Source organism: Rhodnius prolixus, unplaced genomic scaffold (assembly GCF_049639745.1).
Source record: "Rhodnius prolixus isolate KJV_2025 unplaced genomic scaffold, Rpr scaffold_14, whole genome shotgun sequence".
Classification (NCBI taxonomy): Eukaryota; Metazoa; Arthropoda; class Insecta; order Hemiptera; family Reduviidae; genus Rhodnius; species Rhodnius prolixus.
This window is the reverse complement of record NW_027411594.1, coordinates 6,714,949-6,733,617: the sequence shown is the minus strand read 5'-3', so window position 1 is coordinate 6,733,617 and position 18,669 is coordinate 6,714,949. Positions and strand designations below refer to the sequence as shown.

The window sequence follows — 18,669 nt, the reverse complement described above, 5'->3', positions numbered from 1 at the left end:
TAAATATATTTTGTTAACAAGATATACGAAAAGGTATTAGTTGTATTTTTAAAAAAATTTAAAACAATTATTTTTTTCGTTTCTTTTTTTTTTTTTTTTTTATCCATACAATGTTATGGCTGTGTTACATTTTTTTACTAAAAATTAAAAAAATTTATATGTCCTTAATGGAGTTTATTATGTGACCTTTTTTTCTGTTTATTTAATTTGAATTATTTTCATTAGATTTTTATGTTACGGCAAGGCAGCTTTTTGTCTCTTTCAATGTTTGTTCTTCTCCGGATATTCTTGAGCTCCCCTCGTACACAAAAAAAAAGTAGCGCACGGGCTGTATGTCCTGCGTCAGTTTAAACTTAAAATATCATGTTCAAACTTGGTATTTTTGCTTTTAAAGAAGCAAAATTATTCATTTAAAATCCACTTCTTAAATCCGTGGTTTGAACGCCAGCGATATTTGTATTAGTTACTACCAATGTTGGTGAAGAAGGCTTTCTAATGAAAGTGATTTCCAATTTTCAGGACGGGCTTAAGATCCACAAACAAATCAAATACATGGATGTGGCGGAAGCACATATTTTCCTGTTATCATTTTTTCTGATTAATAAAAAGGGTGATTCGCCCTGGGGATCTCCCACTTGTCCTTATAGCCTTATAACAAGTCTCTCGAGAACAATTCTCATCCCAGTTAGAAAAGAGCACATTGAATCCTGCGAAGCCGTAATAGGGAGCAATCTTATTTATTCGGTGATTAGGCATAGAGGGGATCGTAAAGCGTAATAGATTAAGATGGATCTGGAATCTTGTCAAAAATCCAGAAAAACTGATTCCTTCAAAAGTACGCTGCATTGTTACTTAGAGCAAAATATTAACTTCATGTTTTTATACACTTCGATTTTGGCATACATTGCCTGCCTTCTTCATGAGATAACTTTCTAGGAGATTTAAAATTTCTTTAGGGCACATTGAACGATACAAGGAATTACGCAAAGAACGTTTCGCAAACACGATTTTTTTCTTTTTGTAGTTTAATGATATTGACTCAAAAAATACGGTCAATTTTTGCCTAAAAGTCGCTACGTTTTAAAAAAAAACAACATATATTTGAGGTACCATCCTCGATACTTTTGAGCTTTTTTGCTAGTTAACTGTAAAATACTTTTAACATTTGAAATTTTAACATCTAGACGGTTCGAGAGTCACAATTTATACGTCAATTAATAATTATCAGTTACTATTTGTAATTTAGTTCAGCTGAAAATAAAGTTATGTTTCTGTACACTATATTACGAAAAGTGTAACAAATAAAAGAGGTATGTTTTTTACACACACGAAGTTAGTGAAAGTAAAATGCCTATTTTTTCAGGCAAGCTTTACGTCCAACTACCAATTAGGTGTCGTGGACTAGCAAACATACTTAAACTGTTAATTTCTTTTATTACCCTTTAAATAAAATCCAAAGCCTAAAGACTGGGAATCGTACCCAGAACCACAATGTATTTGAATGCATTAGTATACATTTAAAAAAAAAAAAATTCTTGAGAATGCTGACGGAACTGTGACCAATTTCAACTTATAAGACCAGCAGTTAGTTAGTCATCAGGTCTTGGCAGCGGAAATATTTTCACAGTTTTTTTGATAATGGAGTTTTGGTTACAATTCATGCAACGCCTTATAAGACTACGATTATTGCAATAAAAGATATTTAAATAAATAAATAACATATTTTTTAATTTATAAATAAGAACTAAAAAAAAAAAAAAAAAAAAAAAACTGTATGTACAGACATTATGATACAAATCTTTTTTAATAATACAATGCAAACAAGAACGAAAAATGAGCAGTATAAGGTTTTTTGCCAACCATCCGATATACTACGATTCATCTGATATAAATTCATCATCATCTAGTCCGAGATCGTCAAGGTCTTGGAATAATGATTCATCTACTTTCACATATTCACCCCCTTAAACAGAAACATATTATTATTGACAGTATTGTTCTTTTTAATATTTGCAAGATGAATAGAGAAATTAAAGCATGAAAGTGAGTGAGTGAGATCGAACTAATGACTAAAGTTTCCACAGATTTTTTGCATGTCAGTAGAACAAGTTTTCGGAGGTCATTGTATACATTCTCTAAGGCTTCCTAAAAGGAAATATTATGATCGAGTCAATTTCTCTATAACGCTTTTTTTTTTTCAACGGGAATATAGTAAAGAATATTGTAATCGTATTGATTCTCTTGTAAATAATATATTAAAATTACAATAATTACCTTCTTCCAGGAATTTGAGATCACTTTCATTCAAAGATTTATCTTGCATGAATAATTCTTTACCGGTTAACTTCTTATTCTTATCATCTTTATCTTTTTTGAAAAGCTGACCTATTTCAAGATCAAACGATTGTTTCCAATTTAAAAATGATTCTACTGTGACGCGGGTGCCTTCAAATTTTTTCTAGAATTAAGGACAAAAAAATCAATTACAAAATTAATCAAACAAATAAAAGATAAACATAAAAATTGAACATACTCTTTCCTCTTCTTCTTCTCTGATTTTTTTCTCTTCTTCGCGTTTAATCTTTTGTATTCTTACATCATCTGATTTTAAATTAATCCATTCTTGAGCCGCTGATACTAAGGTAAAAATCATTACCATTCCAATATTTTCTTGCGCCTGTTTTAAAAAAAGAATATCTGGTGTAAAATACCCATACAACACTATCTAGCTCACGTCAATGAATTTGAGTGAGTCCAACAGGTTGAATACCTGGGTGTCTCAATAGATTGTAAACAAATCATTGAGTACAGCGATTAAAGAAGGTATGAACATGAAATCGTACTGCCCCATTAGTAAACGGCTATAATTTCTCATGCTACATTTTTCATAATTGGAAGTAACAAATTTTCTACAAAATTTCTACAAACTCGAAAATTTTGCAACTTTTCTAATACAATACATAAAAGCTACATAAAATCGAGAAGTATCATCCATTTGTAAAAATAGATCCAAATATACTTACTTTCAACTTTATTCATAAGTTCACAAACTATCATGTGAAGCGTTACTGAAGCTTTGGATTAAAAGGTGGATAGAAACTAGTAATCAAATCTTCATATTTGTAAAATATAATGTAAGTTAGCTTTTCGAATTTTTTTTCAAGTTTTAAGAAATACCTGCTTTAATAAATGATCCTTTAATTCCTCCATAACTTCCACTTCTAAATTTTCAACATCTTCTATGTCTATTAAAGGGACTTCTTCAGGATACAGTGATGTATAATCAAATCTAAGTCGACAATGTATTCCAGAAACACCTTCTTCGTAATCATCAGATTTGATTGGAATTGCGAATGCATAATGCGGTGTTGTAGTCAAAACTGTAAAATATAAGTATAATTATTGATAAGCGAAATTTTAAATCATCAGCACAAGCACAACTGCCTAAATTAGCTTCTTTTTCTTTTTTTGTTATTTGATTTGCAACAATTAAAACATATTTTAAGAAGATTAGTCATTAGAGCATACTTTTTTATTTTCAATCTGACCGGTTTCACATTTTCGTCTGATTTCAAGGAAAAAAAAATTTGACTTCCACTAGTAAAAATGACACATTATCTCCTTCATCATCTCGGATGTCTCGAACTGAGATAGTCTTGAGAAAGAGAAGCTTTACACAAATAAAAATACCCTGCATGAACCTGATAACCTTGAAGCTGGATGAAAATACGAAATAATAACATAACAAAAAAGAATAATCGAGCCTTGACAGAATAATTGATATTGGGAGGGAAGCATAGATAATCTAACCATGTTTTCAACTTCCTACCCACATTTTTAAAACTTTTTTTAGTAGTTTAAATTTAACATGTTAAATATTTTAATCAAATCGTCATTCTGATTTACAATCACCATTATAATTCAGTGAACCGATGCTCCTGCCTTTAAACGATTGTTTTGAATCCATCATTAAAATACACATGTCCACAATAATATATTTTTATTAAGATTCTCAGTGTCTTGTTTGTGAATCTATAATTACAGCATGCTTTTGGAGCAGAGCATGTACATTTAATAATACTAAGTGATAAATGTAAATAAAAGCTGCAAACGCTTTTCACGAAAGGCCCTCTATAATTACAAAAAAAATATGAATAAGATACAAAAAATCTGAATACAAAGTAATTATTACTAATGCATAACTGTCTTCCAAATCAAAATTTTTCAAAAAAAAAAAATTAAATATGGTTAACTCACTTTCCATTTCACCACAATATATTGAATCAAGTGCTTCAATTTCATTATTTTGTTCTTCTTGATGATCCATTTTTTTTAACAAAAGAAGTTATCCATTCAAAATTAAAAATCGTTTCGAGCAAGCAGGTTACAATAACATGCAATGTGCAATGTTAGGTTCTTTCTGAAATCTTAATTCTGCCTACTGCCAATAGAATTTTACTTCATGTAATAACAAATGTTTGCTAAATAAAAATGTGGCAAATGTATATATGTATATATATACCAACAGACCTATTAAGATATAACGCGCCAGATACTTTTATTTGTTTACCAAAAACTTAAAAATTATGTTCATTTTAAATTTATACATACATGACATGTATTTATAAAATTAAATATCATTCAATAATATGTTTGAGAAATGATAGTTCTAATTGCGGGAATTCGGATTTTAAGATTACATATGTACATCCAGTTTTTTCAAGCACTAAGAGGTTTCTTAATGTTTAACCTCGTGTCAACTTATAAAGGTTAGTAATAGTAATAGTAGCAGCTTTTTGATGTGAGTAAGTTCTTATATTTATTAACGAAAAAACTGAAAATCTAATTATGTTAACCTATTCAAATTAATCCTTATTTTCTATTCTTTTCGTGACTTTATCTGAACAGTGTTTTTACGTAATTCATGCAACAGTTTGTTAGGAAATGTAATGCCTTATTAAGCAGTAAAAGCTGTTGAAAGCGGGCTAAATTTATGGATTTTATGTTTTAGGTTAATACGAAATAGAAAAGAGAAATAGTGTTGCCATCTATTTATTTTTATTTTTTTAAAATGAATTTTGACGAAAATTGATTTTCTTTATTTTGTAGAAAAGGAATGGATCTTGTCTGAGCGATAGCACTACCGAATGACACCACAATCCAATGCTAGCCAGTAGAATGTACTGTTCTTAATTTGTGTTTACTTACGCTTTATAAACTATAGTGTAACGTTCATGACAAGTGCCAACCACACACAAAGTAATTCGCCATGAATTCGCCAGGGTCATGTAAACAAGAAAACAGAAATGATGCAGTTTTCTCCATCTCTTCAGGAGAAGAAGACGTCACAATAATACAAGAATCAAAGAAGCAAGTGTTTAGTGTTTCATCTTCGTCTGACGAAAGTGAAGTAGCTGAATTTTTTCGACAGGAAAACTTTTGTAATAGTAACAAACATATGGATCAAAATAATAAGTTACTGATCTCATCAAGTGACGAATTAAGTGATAGTCATCTTACTGACGATATCAGTCTTAATGTTCAGTCAGATGAAAGTGATTGCAATGTATCGGATGTAATCACTGGAGTTACGGTAGAATGGAACAATGTGACAAGTCCTGGTGGGTGGACGAAACAAATGAGAAAATATTACAATAAACCTTGCAAACGCCAACGATATTTTGATTGGAAAAAAGTTTTACAAACCATACGTGCAGGTAAGTAGTGATGTTTTAATGTTATATTTATTTTATTAAAACGCCTTGTCATGGTCATGAGCGTTACAGCAATGAAATATCTTCATTTTCTTAAATCACATCTGACATATTTCTCTCAACTAAATGTTTACATTGCAGGCTCACCTTCTAGGTGGCGTATATTACAAGAAGATATTCATCCAGTTCCAATAAGACGAAGAAGATGTTTAATTTGTCGACAGTCAGATCACTTGTCAAAAACTTGTCCTCGAAAATATAGAATATGCATTATGTGTGGAGTACCGGGACATTTGAGGTTTAATTGTCCTCAAAGCAAGTGTCTTAATGTGAGTGGTGAATATTTTGTTGCAATTTTCTCATTTAATAATAATAAATTCAATAAAGCTCAGTTGAAATAGTGTATGAAACAATATAACCTAAATTTATTAATTTTATTTGTGTTAATGCTTAATTTTTCATAAATTAGTATGTTTGCATTAAAAATGAAAAAAAAGAAGTAATATCTCAAATTTCCTGATTGTTGTAAAAGCTCTTTTATGACTGGAGAGAGTGTGGACAATTCACGACTCGAGCGAACGTTGCCGAGAGGGATTTTTCTGATTTGGATAGCCACAGCTTTACTGTCATTTCCTGTATGAATTGTGTGGGTCTATCGCTAATATAGAGAGATATTATGGGCAAAGAATGTTCTGTTCTTCACCGTCCACATTGCGAAGAGCTGTTTTAGCTTCTTTTTTTTTCTAACAAATAAAAACGTAGCTGCACGTGGCACTCTCACTTACAAATTCACGCTACATAATCACTACACTAACCCCTTAACCAATGAAAGATTAATTAAAAAAAATTATATAAGCTTTGTTTTAACTTTCAGTGTGGAGCACCCTCAAATCATTTTAATGATCGCTGTGGTAAATGCTATTACGAGGAAGCCAAAATGTGTCAAAGCTGCAAAAGATACGGACATGCCATTAAAAATTGCCCTGATATATGGAGACGTTTTCATTGCACTATTGTTAGTATTTATTTGTTTGTTTTTTTTAATAAATATATGTATACAAATACCCATTTAAACAGGGCACTTTTGAACTAGTTCTTAAACGAAAGAAAATATCTGAAAAGTAAACATAATTTATTGAAGTATTTTCGCCCATGTTTATGATTTTATTTTTATTTATTTATTTAAGAGCCTAAAGTTGAAAGTTCTAAAATTACCTCTGACGCCTTAACAGTTTTCCTGTTAACACAATGAAACTTTGATTCCAACCACTTCAGCCGATATCTACACACATTTTCGCTTAAAAAAAAAAAAAAAATTAACCAGATCTATAATGGTTTCTTAATTTAATTTAAAAAGGGCTTTGCCTGCGGCCCACTCTCATTTTCATATTTTATGGGTTTACTGTTGAATGTAAGCATTTTTTTTTCAAGCCTTGATACTCAGTGATTCGTGTTTGGTTTCGGTAGTAATTGTTCACACATTGAATTTTACATTTCAAGCTTCTTTTAAAAAATCATACTTTTCTTTTTATTTATAGGTAAACAAAGAAATTAACACCTCACAAGTAGAATTGAATAAAAATATTCAATGTTGTAACTGTGCGAAACCAGGACATATGTTTGAGCAATGTCCAGAAAGATATTGGACTAATTATAGTCCCACAAGTTTTATTGTCACTTCCTATAATGGTAAGATATTTTATCTTAATTATTGCTTGTTTTTGAAACAGTTGTTCAGGTTTCTTCTGTTAGAGAGTGAGTTCCATATCTGTGAGAATGGCTCTATACCGATATTAAATAAATACATATTAAGACCTAATTACAAATTAAGTAACAAGTTTAAAGGGAAAAAGCATAAGCTTCTCACGTCAAGCTATTTCTACCACAGATCCTTACTCTAGTCTTTTCACACCCTAAACAATGCGTCATAAGATAGATAGGTGGGTGTAACAATCTTACGTCAAAAATTAAACGTTAAAAGACATCGTACGAATTAAGTAAATAATTTGCAGTTGGAATTGTCACTTTTCATCACCGTAGCCAATCACGAGTGGTTTACCAAGAATCCGTAAAGGTCAAATTATTCCAAGACGTACAACAATAAACTACCTAAGTTTGGAGAATCAGTAATGTCAAAATTGCCCCCTCCCCTTGGAATAGATCGGAGCTTGAACCTCTTCCTCCCTCGAAAAATAAGTAATAGTACCCTTTAGTCTGAGGATCCCATGTTAAACGTAACAGGGTGGACATACAGGACTAATTGACATTCTGTAATTCAAGTTTGCAAATAGACATGATCTTACAAATTGATATGATTGGATTAGAAAACAATAGCCAAATTTTCATAAGTCCATTTTCATCAATAAATTAATTTATGCAACCACCAAAAGGAAGATTCACATAATCGTAAAAAAAAAATGGTGCAGCTAACAAATCTGTATTTTCTTTACAAATCTTAATAGGTTACCTATATATTTATTAAAGCAAATTTTCATTAATACAAATTTTCAGATAATGGATTGGACGGGCAACTTATCCCACAACACGAGTTAAATTCAAAGGGTGCAAGTTCATCACATTCTGGAAGTAGATCATATTTAAAGAGATCAAGAAAGTCAAAAGAATATGACAGCGGTGATGAGCAATCATACAAAAAGAAGAGATTTTTTCAACAAAATGAACAGCAACGGCAAAAACCAAGATACTTTTTAAATAACTTTAGTATCTCCAATCCTTTTGATTGTTTTAATGGAATGATTAGAAAGAGGAAATCTAAGCGGAAAAAGAAGAAAACGAAAAATAGTTTACACAATGAGCAAAATCTGTTGTAATTTTAATTTTTTTTAAAAAATAAAAACAATTTTTTTGCTTTTTTTATCTTATGATTTGTAAATATGATTGGAAACAATATTGTTAATTGTAAGGCGAGAATACAGACAAAAATTGTATAAATGGTACAATTGTGACTTGAACTTGAACTTTTAACAGCCAAAACACTTCCAGCTGAGTTTACCTACCGTAAAAACTGGTTTATTCGTCATTAAATGTATTAAAAAAAACTTATTTTTTTTTTAAACATAGTTTTTGTAATGATTCAATTATAATGTTGGTGTCACTCCAGGGAATAATATTACATTTAACTTTATCGGATTTTTTCAATAACTTATCTAAAGTGAAATTTCTACGAGGGAATACAAAGTCATCTTTACGCAATCTAAGCACAGGGCAGAAATCATTTCTACCATCGCCACAATAAGCAAGATATCTGAAAACGGTGCCTGCTTTTTCTCGTTCCATTGCATATTCCAAGAGTATATACCCTTTACACATATTTCTGGCTGATAAACGGCACCAATCTTGTTCTTGGTAACTGGAAACAAAATCCATACCCTACTTTATTACTAACAAAAAATACAATCTAAAAACTTCATTCAAATATTAACCGGATTAAATATATATATATATATATATATATATATATATCTGGTTCATTTTTAACAGATAAAATTACTAAAAACTTAGTCTTGACACGCCAATGCCTCTCTCATTAACCCAAGCTTGTGGAGAAACAAGTAAGGAGGATATTTAAAGAGTGAATTTGAGCGGTAGCCGTCCTTCTGGAATCTAAGAGTTAACCAAGTTAATAGCAAGTTCACCAATACATCCCGCAGGCCTCACATTTACAGTCGTTTCACCGGGTACATGTACCGACTGGATAGTGACTTTCATTTTACAACCTTACAATTTATTGTAGTTTTTCGTATCAGTGATACAAAAAATGTTCCTGATATCCGAACCGAATTTTGGCATTAGATAACGTTTTACGGAACATATTGGTTTATGTGGTGCTAAGATGCTATTTTTTTTTGCACAACAGCTGAGATTATTAGCGCCCGGAGCTTTTTCCAGTGCACTGCCGGCCTCCGGACAGTGTTCTCTCGTTACAGACAACACTGTCCATCACCGGACAGTGAGCTGTAAGAAGCTCCTAGGAAGAGAAAATCTAAGGGTCAGCTGCTGGATTCGAACCCGGGACCTCCGCGTGGGAGTCCAGTATGCTAACCGCATAGCTAATCCCTTCCCTAAGATGCTATTATTATCACCTCCTCCGTGGGTCGACAATCCGGTTTATATTTGAATTTACTTTAAATCTAGCGAAACCAACATACCCTTTAATAGTAAGTCGCCCTTCTTCAAATTTTCCTGGATTAGAAAAAATTTTATGGACACAACTGCTTACACCATGTGCTTTCAGCCATTCATCAATAAAAACTGTGTTCGCATCTGATATAATAATCACCTCACAATCCATTTCCTTAAGCGTATTTAACATTTCAATTGTATTTGGTGTCGGCGGTATGGAAACCACAGCCTTTATGATGTCTGATTCTGCAATTTTATTTTCATGCAGCAACCTGAAAATTTCGTTCATGTAGAAGGTCCAACCTCGGGTTTCACGCTGATCTTCAATTGATTGGGGAATTTCTGTTAGTAGGCTTCGCACCACTGTGTCGCTGTTGTCCTCGATTACGGTATAGTCGAAATCGAATGCAACAAGGAAGCATTTTAACTGCATCTGTGGAGTGAGAGAATTGATATTAGTTAAATATCATCTACACTTGCAAAATGTGAATTACGGTTATAAATTAGAAATTTTTACTTTTGATTTTCCTCGATGACTAGGCGAAATTATTCATTACAATATTATTTTTCAACAATATTTGTATTCACACTAAATATAGAATAAATTTATTTTGTTTCAACAGGGTCGCTTTGGTTTTCTTCTAATATACATTTCAAATTAAACTATAACGTAAAAGACAATTGTTTTCATCATGAAGAATAATTTAACAACAAATCCTAAAGCTGTACTTTACCATATCTCTTCAAATTGGCTACATATTCATATGAACTAAAGAACTAATACACCAGCGACCTTAAAAAATATGATTAGAAAAAGCATTCAAATATGAATCAGCCAACTTAAGGGTAGGTTACATTACCAAAAGGTTATAAGAGCAGTTAGTGTTGCTTGGTCATTCGTAAACTGTGAACTGAAAAGTAATTAAATATCATGGTAAGTACTAACAGCATTCATACAAAAAAAAAGCTTTCATATATTTCCTCTTCTCGAGTAATATTTTCAACATAACAGTGTAAACTTAGAAGTTATTATACCAGTGTTTTAACATTTTTAGAATTTCGAAATTCCATCTCTTAAAGCAGGCTTTGAAGAGAAAAATGATCTCGGAATCCGTAGAGGAAATTTCGGAGTTCATGACTCCTTCTTATTTGGGTAAGAGAAAAAAAAACAAAACAGAAATTATAACTTACGGCAAAAACCTCGTAAGGTGTAATTTCTCTCTGTCACAGATTGGTGCTCAGCACAGTTTCTATCTTCCTTTGTGTATATTCTTGGTATTATATCTTTTTTCAAAATACATTGTTTATTTCATTTCATGTTGCAGGCTGGCAAATGTTAAAAACAACTTGGAGACTAGTCATCCGCTAGAAATGTCTGAGAAATACGTAAGTAAACAACTGTTACACAATTTTAAAATAGCGATTTGCTCTTGTCTTGTATCTTGCATAAGTATAGAATAGATTCTACAGAGATTTATGATATTGTTTTTGTAAACGTCAGGCATGGGTTTTAAAAGCCACGGAACCTTCTTCAGTTAGAAAATAGGTCCTTCCTTTATTAGACTATTTTTTTGTGTAAAAAAGTTCATCAAAATTTATTTAAAACTACATTTTTCAGTACGCATCCAATGAGGAAAAAATGCAGATGAATGTATTGAGAAATACTCAAGGTTTACATGCGCCTATAAAACTAGCAGCAGAATTACGTGCAACAAGGGCAGTTGGTCGCCTACCATTTCTGGAAAGCAGTGGACTGTCAACAGCAACTATCAAATCAAGTGATGATTCCATAGATTTTACGGATATTCTCAACCTGCCAGAACAAGACGAACGCTTCTTCGTCCCACATATAGTTATGGAACATAAGTTGGGAATTCTATAAGCTTAAGTTAGTAGGTTTCATTTAAGTGAAACAAAGTTAAATTACTTTTGTGTTATTGCTACTATTATTTTTTCATATTAAACTGATGAATAAAACTTAATGTTTATAAATAAAACTACTTTTATTTTACTGAGAAAAATGCGTTTTTAAAGTCACTGTGGACCGAATCGTCCATTAAGGAGGCAGCGTAAAACTGGGCATGATGTGGCGTGCTAGCATTATGTATTGTTGATTCGCTATAAGTATCTACAAGTTCTATATATTAACTTACTTTAACTTAATCTCGTTCATAAATTTCCTATTCCATTTTTTTGTTCTCATCCCAAAAACGTACTAAAATAAGAACTTTTGTTCTTGTTAGTCTTTAAGTCTAACGTGTTTTTGAAACACATATCTTCTAAAAGAAATTTTTGCGAACTCGTCATAATATAGTACATACTTTCCATGCAGCTATTCAGCGAAAACTTCATTTATAAGAGTACTCACACATTTAAGAATAAAAACACGAAATCATACAAATTGATAAGGCCTCTTGTAATCTCTTCGATTTATAGAGCGCTAAAATTTCACAGCTTCACAAAAATCAGATTTGAACAATTGTTTAAACTTTAATATAATGCCCCATCAACTAGCATATTTTTAACTAGATCGTGCAGAACAAACATCCGTACAGAAATAGTGTTTTGAGCGAGTACGACTTCACTAAAAAGAGGTTCATTAGTTCTGAATAAAGGAGAAGGCACATTAATGACTGGAAGGTTACAAAAAATAGTGTCTAAAATCAAGTTTTATCGAGCAACAATTGGTACATAATTTGTTTTGAGCTGAATGGATGCGCAGTTGGGGAACCAGAAGCGTAGAATCGTAGCCCAAGTCTTACCACATTCAAGTTATAATGATGTTAACTATGTACAAGACATCTAATATGGTTCTCTTTAGTGACAGTTTTGGTTTAAGGAACGAAAAGAGTACAATGAGTGTGTATGGTAAGTTATACGAGTTGGCTACAACAAACCGCAAATTGTTTCTGAGAATTTTGGAGTTTTAGATTTTCTTTACGTAAGTAGGAAGATATATAAACTTTGAAGCTTGGCTAAGCAATTTCCTACCAAAGGATTCTCAAAGACTTAAACTAATTACAAAAATACATTACGCAGAAGAAAAATGTTTTTATTATAAAATAACCATTTTTTTACAGTTTTAACAAATGGAATATACGAAAAAAGGGAAATGAAAAATTTGTTTCAACTCTAATTAAATAATAGTTTAATATTTAAAATATACATTTTACAAATTAAACAATACATCCGAAAAATAAACGTGTGATGAAGGTCACTTCATCACAAATAATTTTAGGCTCCTTAGAAATAAACATTTTTTAGAAATAATTATAAAGTAACCTCATAATCGTCCTAAATTCACTTTGTGAGGAAATTAGCAAATAAAAAAATGCTTTCTTATAATTTGATCTTTTTTAATCAAGATATACCCACACAATTGTTAACTTACATATTAATTACATTACAGACCTTAATGTATCAACATTTAAAACTTTCACATTCTTGATAATGATTTTAATCCAAGCAGATGGAAACATTTCTCCATAATCATGGCAGTAGCTTCACACAATAACAGTCGACCCATGTGAACTTTCACTATATTTCCTGGGAACAAAAAGTAAATAAATCTGGTGATACGATAGGATTTACTGTCTAAGAAAAAAATGTATTAGAATTATGAATCCGTTGAATATTTCTCTTAAGCGTTTGTAAACCTCCACGACTAGGAGGATTTCCGTAAAACCCTCCGTACCCCACAAAAAAACAATTTTTGTAGGCAACCGGCAGAGTAAAGTTTGAAGATTACCTTGAAAATTGCAAGAGTAAGTTGTGTTTTTCTACTCAACAATTTTTTTTTTTTTTTTAGCAAAATTTATAATAACAAACCTGTTTTAGGATCTTTTTCAATACAATAGCAAGCACCGTAAAATTCTGTAAAAGCTGTGGCAATATCATATAGAAATTCACATAAATGATGGCAATGCAAGTCATTAACAATCTTTTTAAGTTCTTCATTAAATCGTAACAATATCTGAAATATTCATATTTATATGAATGGGTGATACATTAAAGAATATTAAACAAGATCATATAAGTTCAACAATATAATCTACTTTAGCTAGATTCCATTCTTTTTCATGTTCAACAGATACTTTTACATCTTTAGCAGCTTCTTGCAACTGAGAAACACTTATGTTAGCATTACGAGCTATTGATCGAATTCTAGTTAACGCGTACAACATATAGACGGCTGTATTTCCTTTGTCATCTAACATCTAAAATATAAATAAAATAACATTAATACCATGAACTTCAAATGTGCAATGAAGATTTCAAATTTTGTACTAACTTTATCAAAAGAGAATACATAATCGTTTATTCTATTGTGGCAAAGATCAGCATATTTTATACACCCGTAAGCGACAGCTTCTTTGGCTTTTTGAAATTCCTCTTCTGAAAGTACAGAATCTCGTTCTTTCTCTTTTAATTTTTGTTCAGCTCGATTTAAACCTACAATATTAACATTTGTTACCAGTTTTCGTTACTTAAACTCATCTAAAACCAGTTTTTGTTACTAAATGATAATTTTGAATGAAGGAAAAACTTTTACCTTCTTCTAATAGTTCGCTTAATTTTATAGTTTCACCGGAACGTGTTTTAAATTTTTTCTTGTCACTGCCAAGCACTAAACCAAATTGTACATGATCCATGCGAACTTTTTTCGGGTCCCATAGGCCAAGTTTCTTGGCAACATTGTAAACTAACTTAAAATGAGTTGCCTGCAAACATAATAAAATTAGAAGGTAATAAATTGTTATTGACTAGAGAAATTTAATAACTTTTCACTCAAATAAGCTCCCTAGCTCCCTCCTTGGGGGCGATTCGGCAACATATCATGGTATCTAATTTGACATGTTTCTAAAGAATCCATTAAAAATAGATAATTGTTAAAGATTAAAGAGGTTATCTCGTTGAAAATAATGGCGAGGTAAATTGGGGACTTCTTTTTTATTTCTTAACGAAACATGAGCACCATGGGTCAGATCTACTACTAAGGAGTACGGAGAGGAACTTCAGCTACTAGAGTATCTCTTAAACCCACGATAAGGTCCAGCACTAAGCCATGTGATTCAAAACAGTAAAAACCTTTTACAGTCATGAAATTACAAACCGGGGTAGAGTTGATTGTCATGAGAATGGAGAATCATAGGGAAATTAACTGTCTCAAGTACTACCCCCAAAGCTTCGAAAATTCGGTCCAGGTTTAATATAAAGTGTGAGTGAATAGGATGAAAAGCAGGTTGCAGAAGCTCTAGTCGAAAGTGACTTGTCATAAGATAAAAATATTGAGTTAAGAACTTTTAAAATTTACCTAAATTAAAGTATTTCATTAGGAGCAAAAAATAGTATGGATAGAACACAACCTAACCTGACCGGCGTCAGTTACATATATAATCCAATCTAGATTATCTTCTTGCACTCTCTGTTTAACAGTTGCAAGATCTGAGGTATCGTAAGTAAATCCACCATCTGATTTCACTATAGTCAAAGGTATTGAACCTTTTTCTGTCCCAAATATAACTTTTCTTCCTTCATCTTCTATTAGTAATCCTGAATATTCAAATCAATTAAAATTAATTTTCACTATTTTTATGTGGGAGAATACAAATATCTATAAAAAGTGAAAATTTAACGACCTTTTTCATCAAGATCTTTAACAAGAGCTTCCATGTGCTTTTGATAGAATGATTCGCCTCGCTCAATAATTTCTATGTCTAGTTTATCGTAAATGACTTGAAACTCTAAACAATCAAGATGATTGAATTTTCTAAATACATCTTCCTTCAAAAAATACCGCTTTATAATTTAGATAATTCACAGATATATAATTTACTAAAATACCTTTACGTGAAACATCACAAATTAGATTCCAAGCAGTAATATAATCTGGTTCACGCTGTTGTAATTTAACTACACAATGGTAGGCCCTTTTCTTGAATTCTTCGTCATTATCAAATCTAACTTTTGATTCTTTATAAAAATTTTGTAAATCAGCAATTGGTGGGGAGATTTTTAAATAATCTGGGAACTTGTCCTGGTTAAAAAAATTATATATAAATTTCATGCAACCAACTCATTACTAAAAATAAATAAAATATTCTGCAACTAAAACAATAAGTCCATTAAAATTATTAATCTGAATTCACAAACTTGTAAATGTGCTATTAACATTCCAAACTGCGTACCCCAGTCACCAACATGATTTAATCTAAGTACATCGTGACCTAAATATTCCAAAAGTCTGCATATACTATCCCCAATAATTGTAGACCTAAAACACAAAATAAATATTCCAGAGAATTAATAAGATTTCAAAATCTGGAAAAGACTTAACTCCTACGATAAAATATCTCTTTTTGTTTGGGTGCCCTATAAAAGAAGCGGCTATAGCAATGAACTTAGAAAGGCTAGATGGAAAATGATTAAGGGAACTACGTATGTAAACCAGATAACCAGGTTTCTCAATAGGATACAAGCCTCTTCGAGCGATTCAGCTCCGAAGATTTTAAAATTCACTATTCAGCACTAAATAGTTGAGAGGGAGTTGTAAAAGAAATGGTCTGCCTCTTAAGGATAATTGCCCATGCCTACTCCTGCAGAGCATTAAATTACTTAGAAACTCAGAAACAGGAGAATTTGGAATGTACGGTAAATGGCTGCATGAGTAATTGTGGATACTCATAAACATACCTACAAACAGAATATGTGATTACAGAAGGAAATAGTATGTAGATTTAAAAGCAGGAGGAAAAAATAAAAAGTAAGAGACGTTTAAATATCTCAGGGTTCGCTACTGGATTAAGATGGAGTTTACGATTTAGAAGGGCTAACAAGAAGTTGACAAGGTAAGAAGACAATCATGGCTGGAAGCCTCTTCGCACTGAGAAGTAAATGGAAGAGCTCTAAAAGGAAAAAATCTGATATTGGGGTAGCCTCCTAAAAGTAAGAATACTTTATTATTAATTTTATAATATTATCAAATAATGCACCTTAAATGTCCAACATGCATCTCTTTAGCAATATTTGGCGAAGAAAAATCGACACCCACTCTCAACTTCTTTTTTAACGTAGGAGGTTTTACACCTTCAGCAACTAATTTGGTCAGTTGATTTTGACAGAATTCTTTATTTAACCATAAATTAATAAATCCTGCCGGAGCAACTTCAATTTTATCGATAAGTGTGGAACTTTCTATGTGTGATACGATATTTTTCGCAATTTCTGGCGGTGAACATTTAACTCCTAGAAAGGAAAATTAAAACAACTTAAGATTTTTTTCTTAGTTCGAAAGTAGTTGAACTAGAAATTTTGGTTTACCTTCGGTTTTTAGCATTTTACAAAGGTGCATTGCCGCGTTAAATTGATAATCTCCAAACTGTGGTCTACCAGACGGTTGAACTTCCTGCTGCACATCAACATCTGGATAAGCTGTTTTCAACGCTTTCATACAAATAACTGTGAGGTTGTCTTTCAACCCGTTAAAATCACTTTCTAGTATTCCTTTACATCTTTTACTATTTTCTTTCTCTTCTTCAATAGCCTAGTCATTAAAAAGAGCATTAATAGTATAATTTAAAGTAACGTTCTAGGCTTAACATTCACCCTTAAATATAACAACTGTAAGAAATGGACAAGCTATAACAATAAGTTGGTAAACAAAATTAAAAACTAAACGTGAAATGTGAAAGAGTAAAAACAAATACTACAGTACAAATTTAATGGATGTTAAGTTGAAAATAATACAGTATTTTTATTGTTTTTTAGAAAATGGAGGAAAACATAAATCCGTTCAGAAAATTTGCACTTTCATCTACATTTCTTCAAATTTAAGATTCTAGCAATACATTTAACCCTCAATTTCATTTAGATGATGGGCTTACACAAGAATCACCAATCATCCTCAAAACGAATTTTTCTTGGAAGTTACTACAAATTATACAAAAATTATTACAAGTATATCCACTTTTATTGGTACATTTTCATAGGAGGAAGAGGACTAGCCCCCTTAAGGATGTGGGGTTTCTCTAGATAAGTTTTTTTCGACTACTTAGATAGTCTAACAACTCGAAAAGTATACTATATCTCCAATATTTACACAATACAGAGGTAGTTGATGCAACTGTTTGGGTTTAGCATGTAAGAGGCGGTTAGTGTTGATCCTAGCCTTTTGGAACTAACTTTAAGCAACTCGGAGGTATCTAAAAGTGATATCATTTTTATACAAGGTTAAGTCTAGCATGAAATTACTTATAATGAAGTAGAGTTTTACTAAAAATTTAATGGTGTCATACAACAACGCGAACTATTTACTCAAAAAAGTCAGAAATGTCTTTTTCTTCCTCACAACCTCTACTCACTTTAAATATGACAATCTAACACTTACCCTCTTAAGTATTCCAATACGATATTTCAACTTTTGATTTTTAATAATAAGCTCTCTTGATTCTTCATCCATTGCTTCAGCATCCGTACTATAATTTCCACTTTTTAAATTGTCAATTCTCTGGTACAAAAGAGCAACATCAGCTTCCTAGACAAATTTTTTCGAAAAAAAAACTACGATAAAAAAAGAGTTAGAAGTATATGGTATAGAAGCATTTGTGGATCCAAAAAAACTACGTAAATTTTCACTCACAGCTTTTTCGGTTTTTTTAAGTAATTGCTCCATCTTAAGTAGTGACAACACTTTGGAGCTTGGTTAATGTTTAAACTTATCCAGCCTGTTAGCACGTGGAATCTATATATATACCAACTGACATTTCTCTATGTAACAGTATTATAAACTTCATATTTAATAAATATAACATTA

The 18,669-nt window shown here is 31.4% G+C and overlaps 5 protein-coding genes across 9 annotated transcripts; 2 read left to right on the top strand and 3 right to left on the bottom strand.

Moving 5' to 3' along the window:
* Positions 1-1,785: 1,785 nt before the first annotated feature.
* Positions 1,786-4,529, bottom strand: LOC141451790 (RWD domain-containing protein 1). The gene is made up of 5 exons (XM_074123461.1): positions 4,258-4,529; positions 3,178-3,380; positions 2,534-2,677; positions 2,275-2,458; positions 1,786-1,963 (listed from the first exon to the last, which is right to left on the bottom strand). Exons 1-5 carry the CDS (start codon positions 4,325-4,327, stop codon positions 1,872-1,874), a joined length of 693 nt encoding a protein of 230 aa, XP_073979562.1. The 5' UTR covers positions 4,328-4,529; the 3' UTR covers positions 1,786-1,871.
* Positions 4,530-4,633: 104 nt separating this feature from the next.
* LOC141451782 (uncharacterized) lies at positions 4,634-8,591 on the top strand. Of its 3 annotated transcripts, none has more exons than XM_074123447.1 (6): positions 4,634-4,769; positions 5,110-5,717; positions 5,856-6,043; positions 6,589-6,729; positions 7,253-7,403; positions 8,226-8,591. In XM_074123447.1, the coding sequence occupies exons 2-6, from the start codon at positions 5,270-5,272 to the stop codon at positions 8,543-8,545; spliced, it is 1,248 nt and encodes a 415-aa protein (XP_073979548.1). In that variant the 5' UTR covers positions 4,634-4,769; positions 5,110-5,269; the 3' UTR covers positions 8,546-8,591. The 3 variants fall into 3 exon arrangements, with proteins under 3 accessions (XP_073979548.1, XP_073979547.1, XP_073979549.1); XM_074123446.1 differs by having other exon boundaries at positions 4,731-4,801; XM_074123448.1 differs by having other exon boundaries at positions 4,733-4,805.
* Positions 8,515-10,516, bottom strand: LOC141451787 (pyridoxal phosphate phosphatase PHOSPHO2-like). Of its 2 annotated transcripts, none has more exons than XM_074123454.1 (3): positions 10,375-10,516; positions 9,884-10,290; positions 8,515-9,104 (listed from the first exon to the last, which is right to left on the bottom strand). In XM_074123454.1, exons 2-3 carry the CDS (start codon positions 10,288-10,290, stop codon positions 8,882-8,884), a joined length of 630 nt encoding a protein of 209 aa, XP_073979555.1. In that variant the 5' UTR covers positions 10,375-10,516; the 3' UTR covers positions 8,515-8,881. The 2 variants fall into 2 exon arrangements, with proteins under 2 accessions (XP_073979555.1, XP_073979554.1); XM_074123453.1 differs by having other exon boundaries at positions 8,515-9,084.
* Positions 10,517-10,652: 136 nt separating this feature from the next.
* On the top strand, positions 10,653-11,854 carry Pomp (proteasome maturation protein). The gene is made up of 4 exons (XM_074123465.1): positions 10,653-10,791; positions 10,913-11,010; positions 11,183-11,243; positions 11,476-11,854. The coding sequence occupies exons 1-4, from the start codon at positions 10,789-10,791 to the stop codon at positions 11,737-11,739; spliced, it is 426 nt and encodes a 141-aa protein (XP_073979566.1). The 5' UTR covers positions 10,653-10,788; the 3' UTR covers positions 11,740-11,854.
* Positions 11,855-13,192: 1,338 nt separating this feature from the next.
* ArgRS (arginine--tRNA ligase-like protein) lies at positions 13,193-18,657 on the bottom strand. Of its 2 annotated transcripts, none has more exons than XM_074123434.1 (13): positions 18,496-18,657; positions 18,244-18,390; positions 17,178-17,400; positions 16,850-17,102; positions 16,011-16,131; positions 15,702-15,894; positions 15,497-15,601; positions 15,229-15,410; positions 14,410-14,578; positions 14,149-14,309; positions 13,913-14,074; positions 13,686-13,830; positions 13,193-13,403 (listed from the first exon to the last, which is right to left on the bottom strand). In XM_074123434.1, the coding sequence occupies exons 1-13, from the start codon at positions 18,526-18,528 to the stop codon at positions 13,294-13,296; spliced, it is 2,004 nt and encodes a 667-aa protein (XP_073979535.1). In that variant the 5' UTR covers positions 18,529-18,657; the 3' UTR covers positions 13,193-13,293. The 2 variants fall into 2 exon arrangements, with proteins under 2 accessions (XP_073979535.1, XP_073979536.1); XM_074123435.1 differs by having other exon boundaries at positions 18,244-18,416; positions 18,496-18,645.
* Between the last annotated feature and the right edge of the window lie 12 nt (positions 18,658-18,669).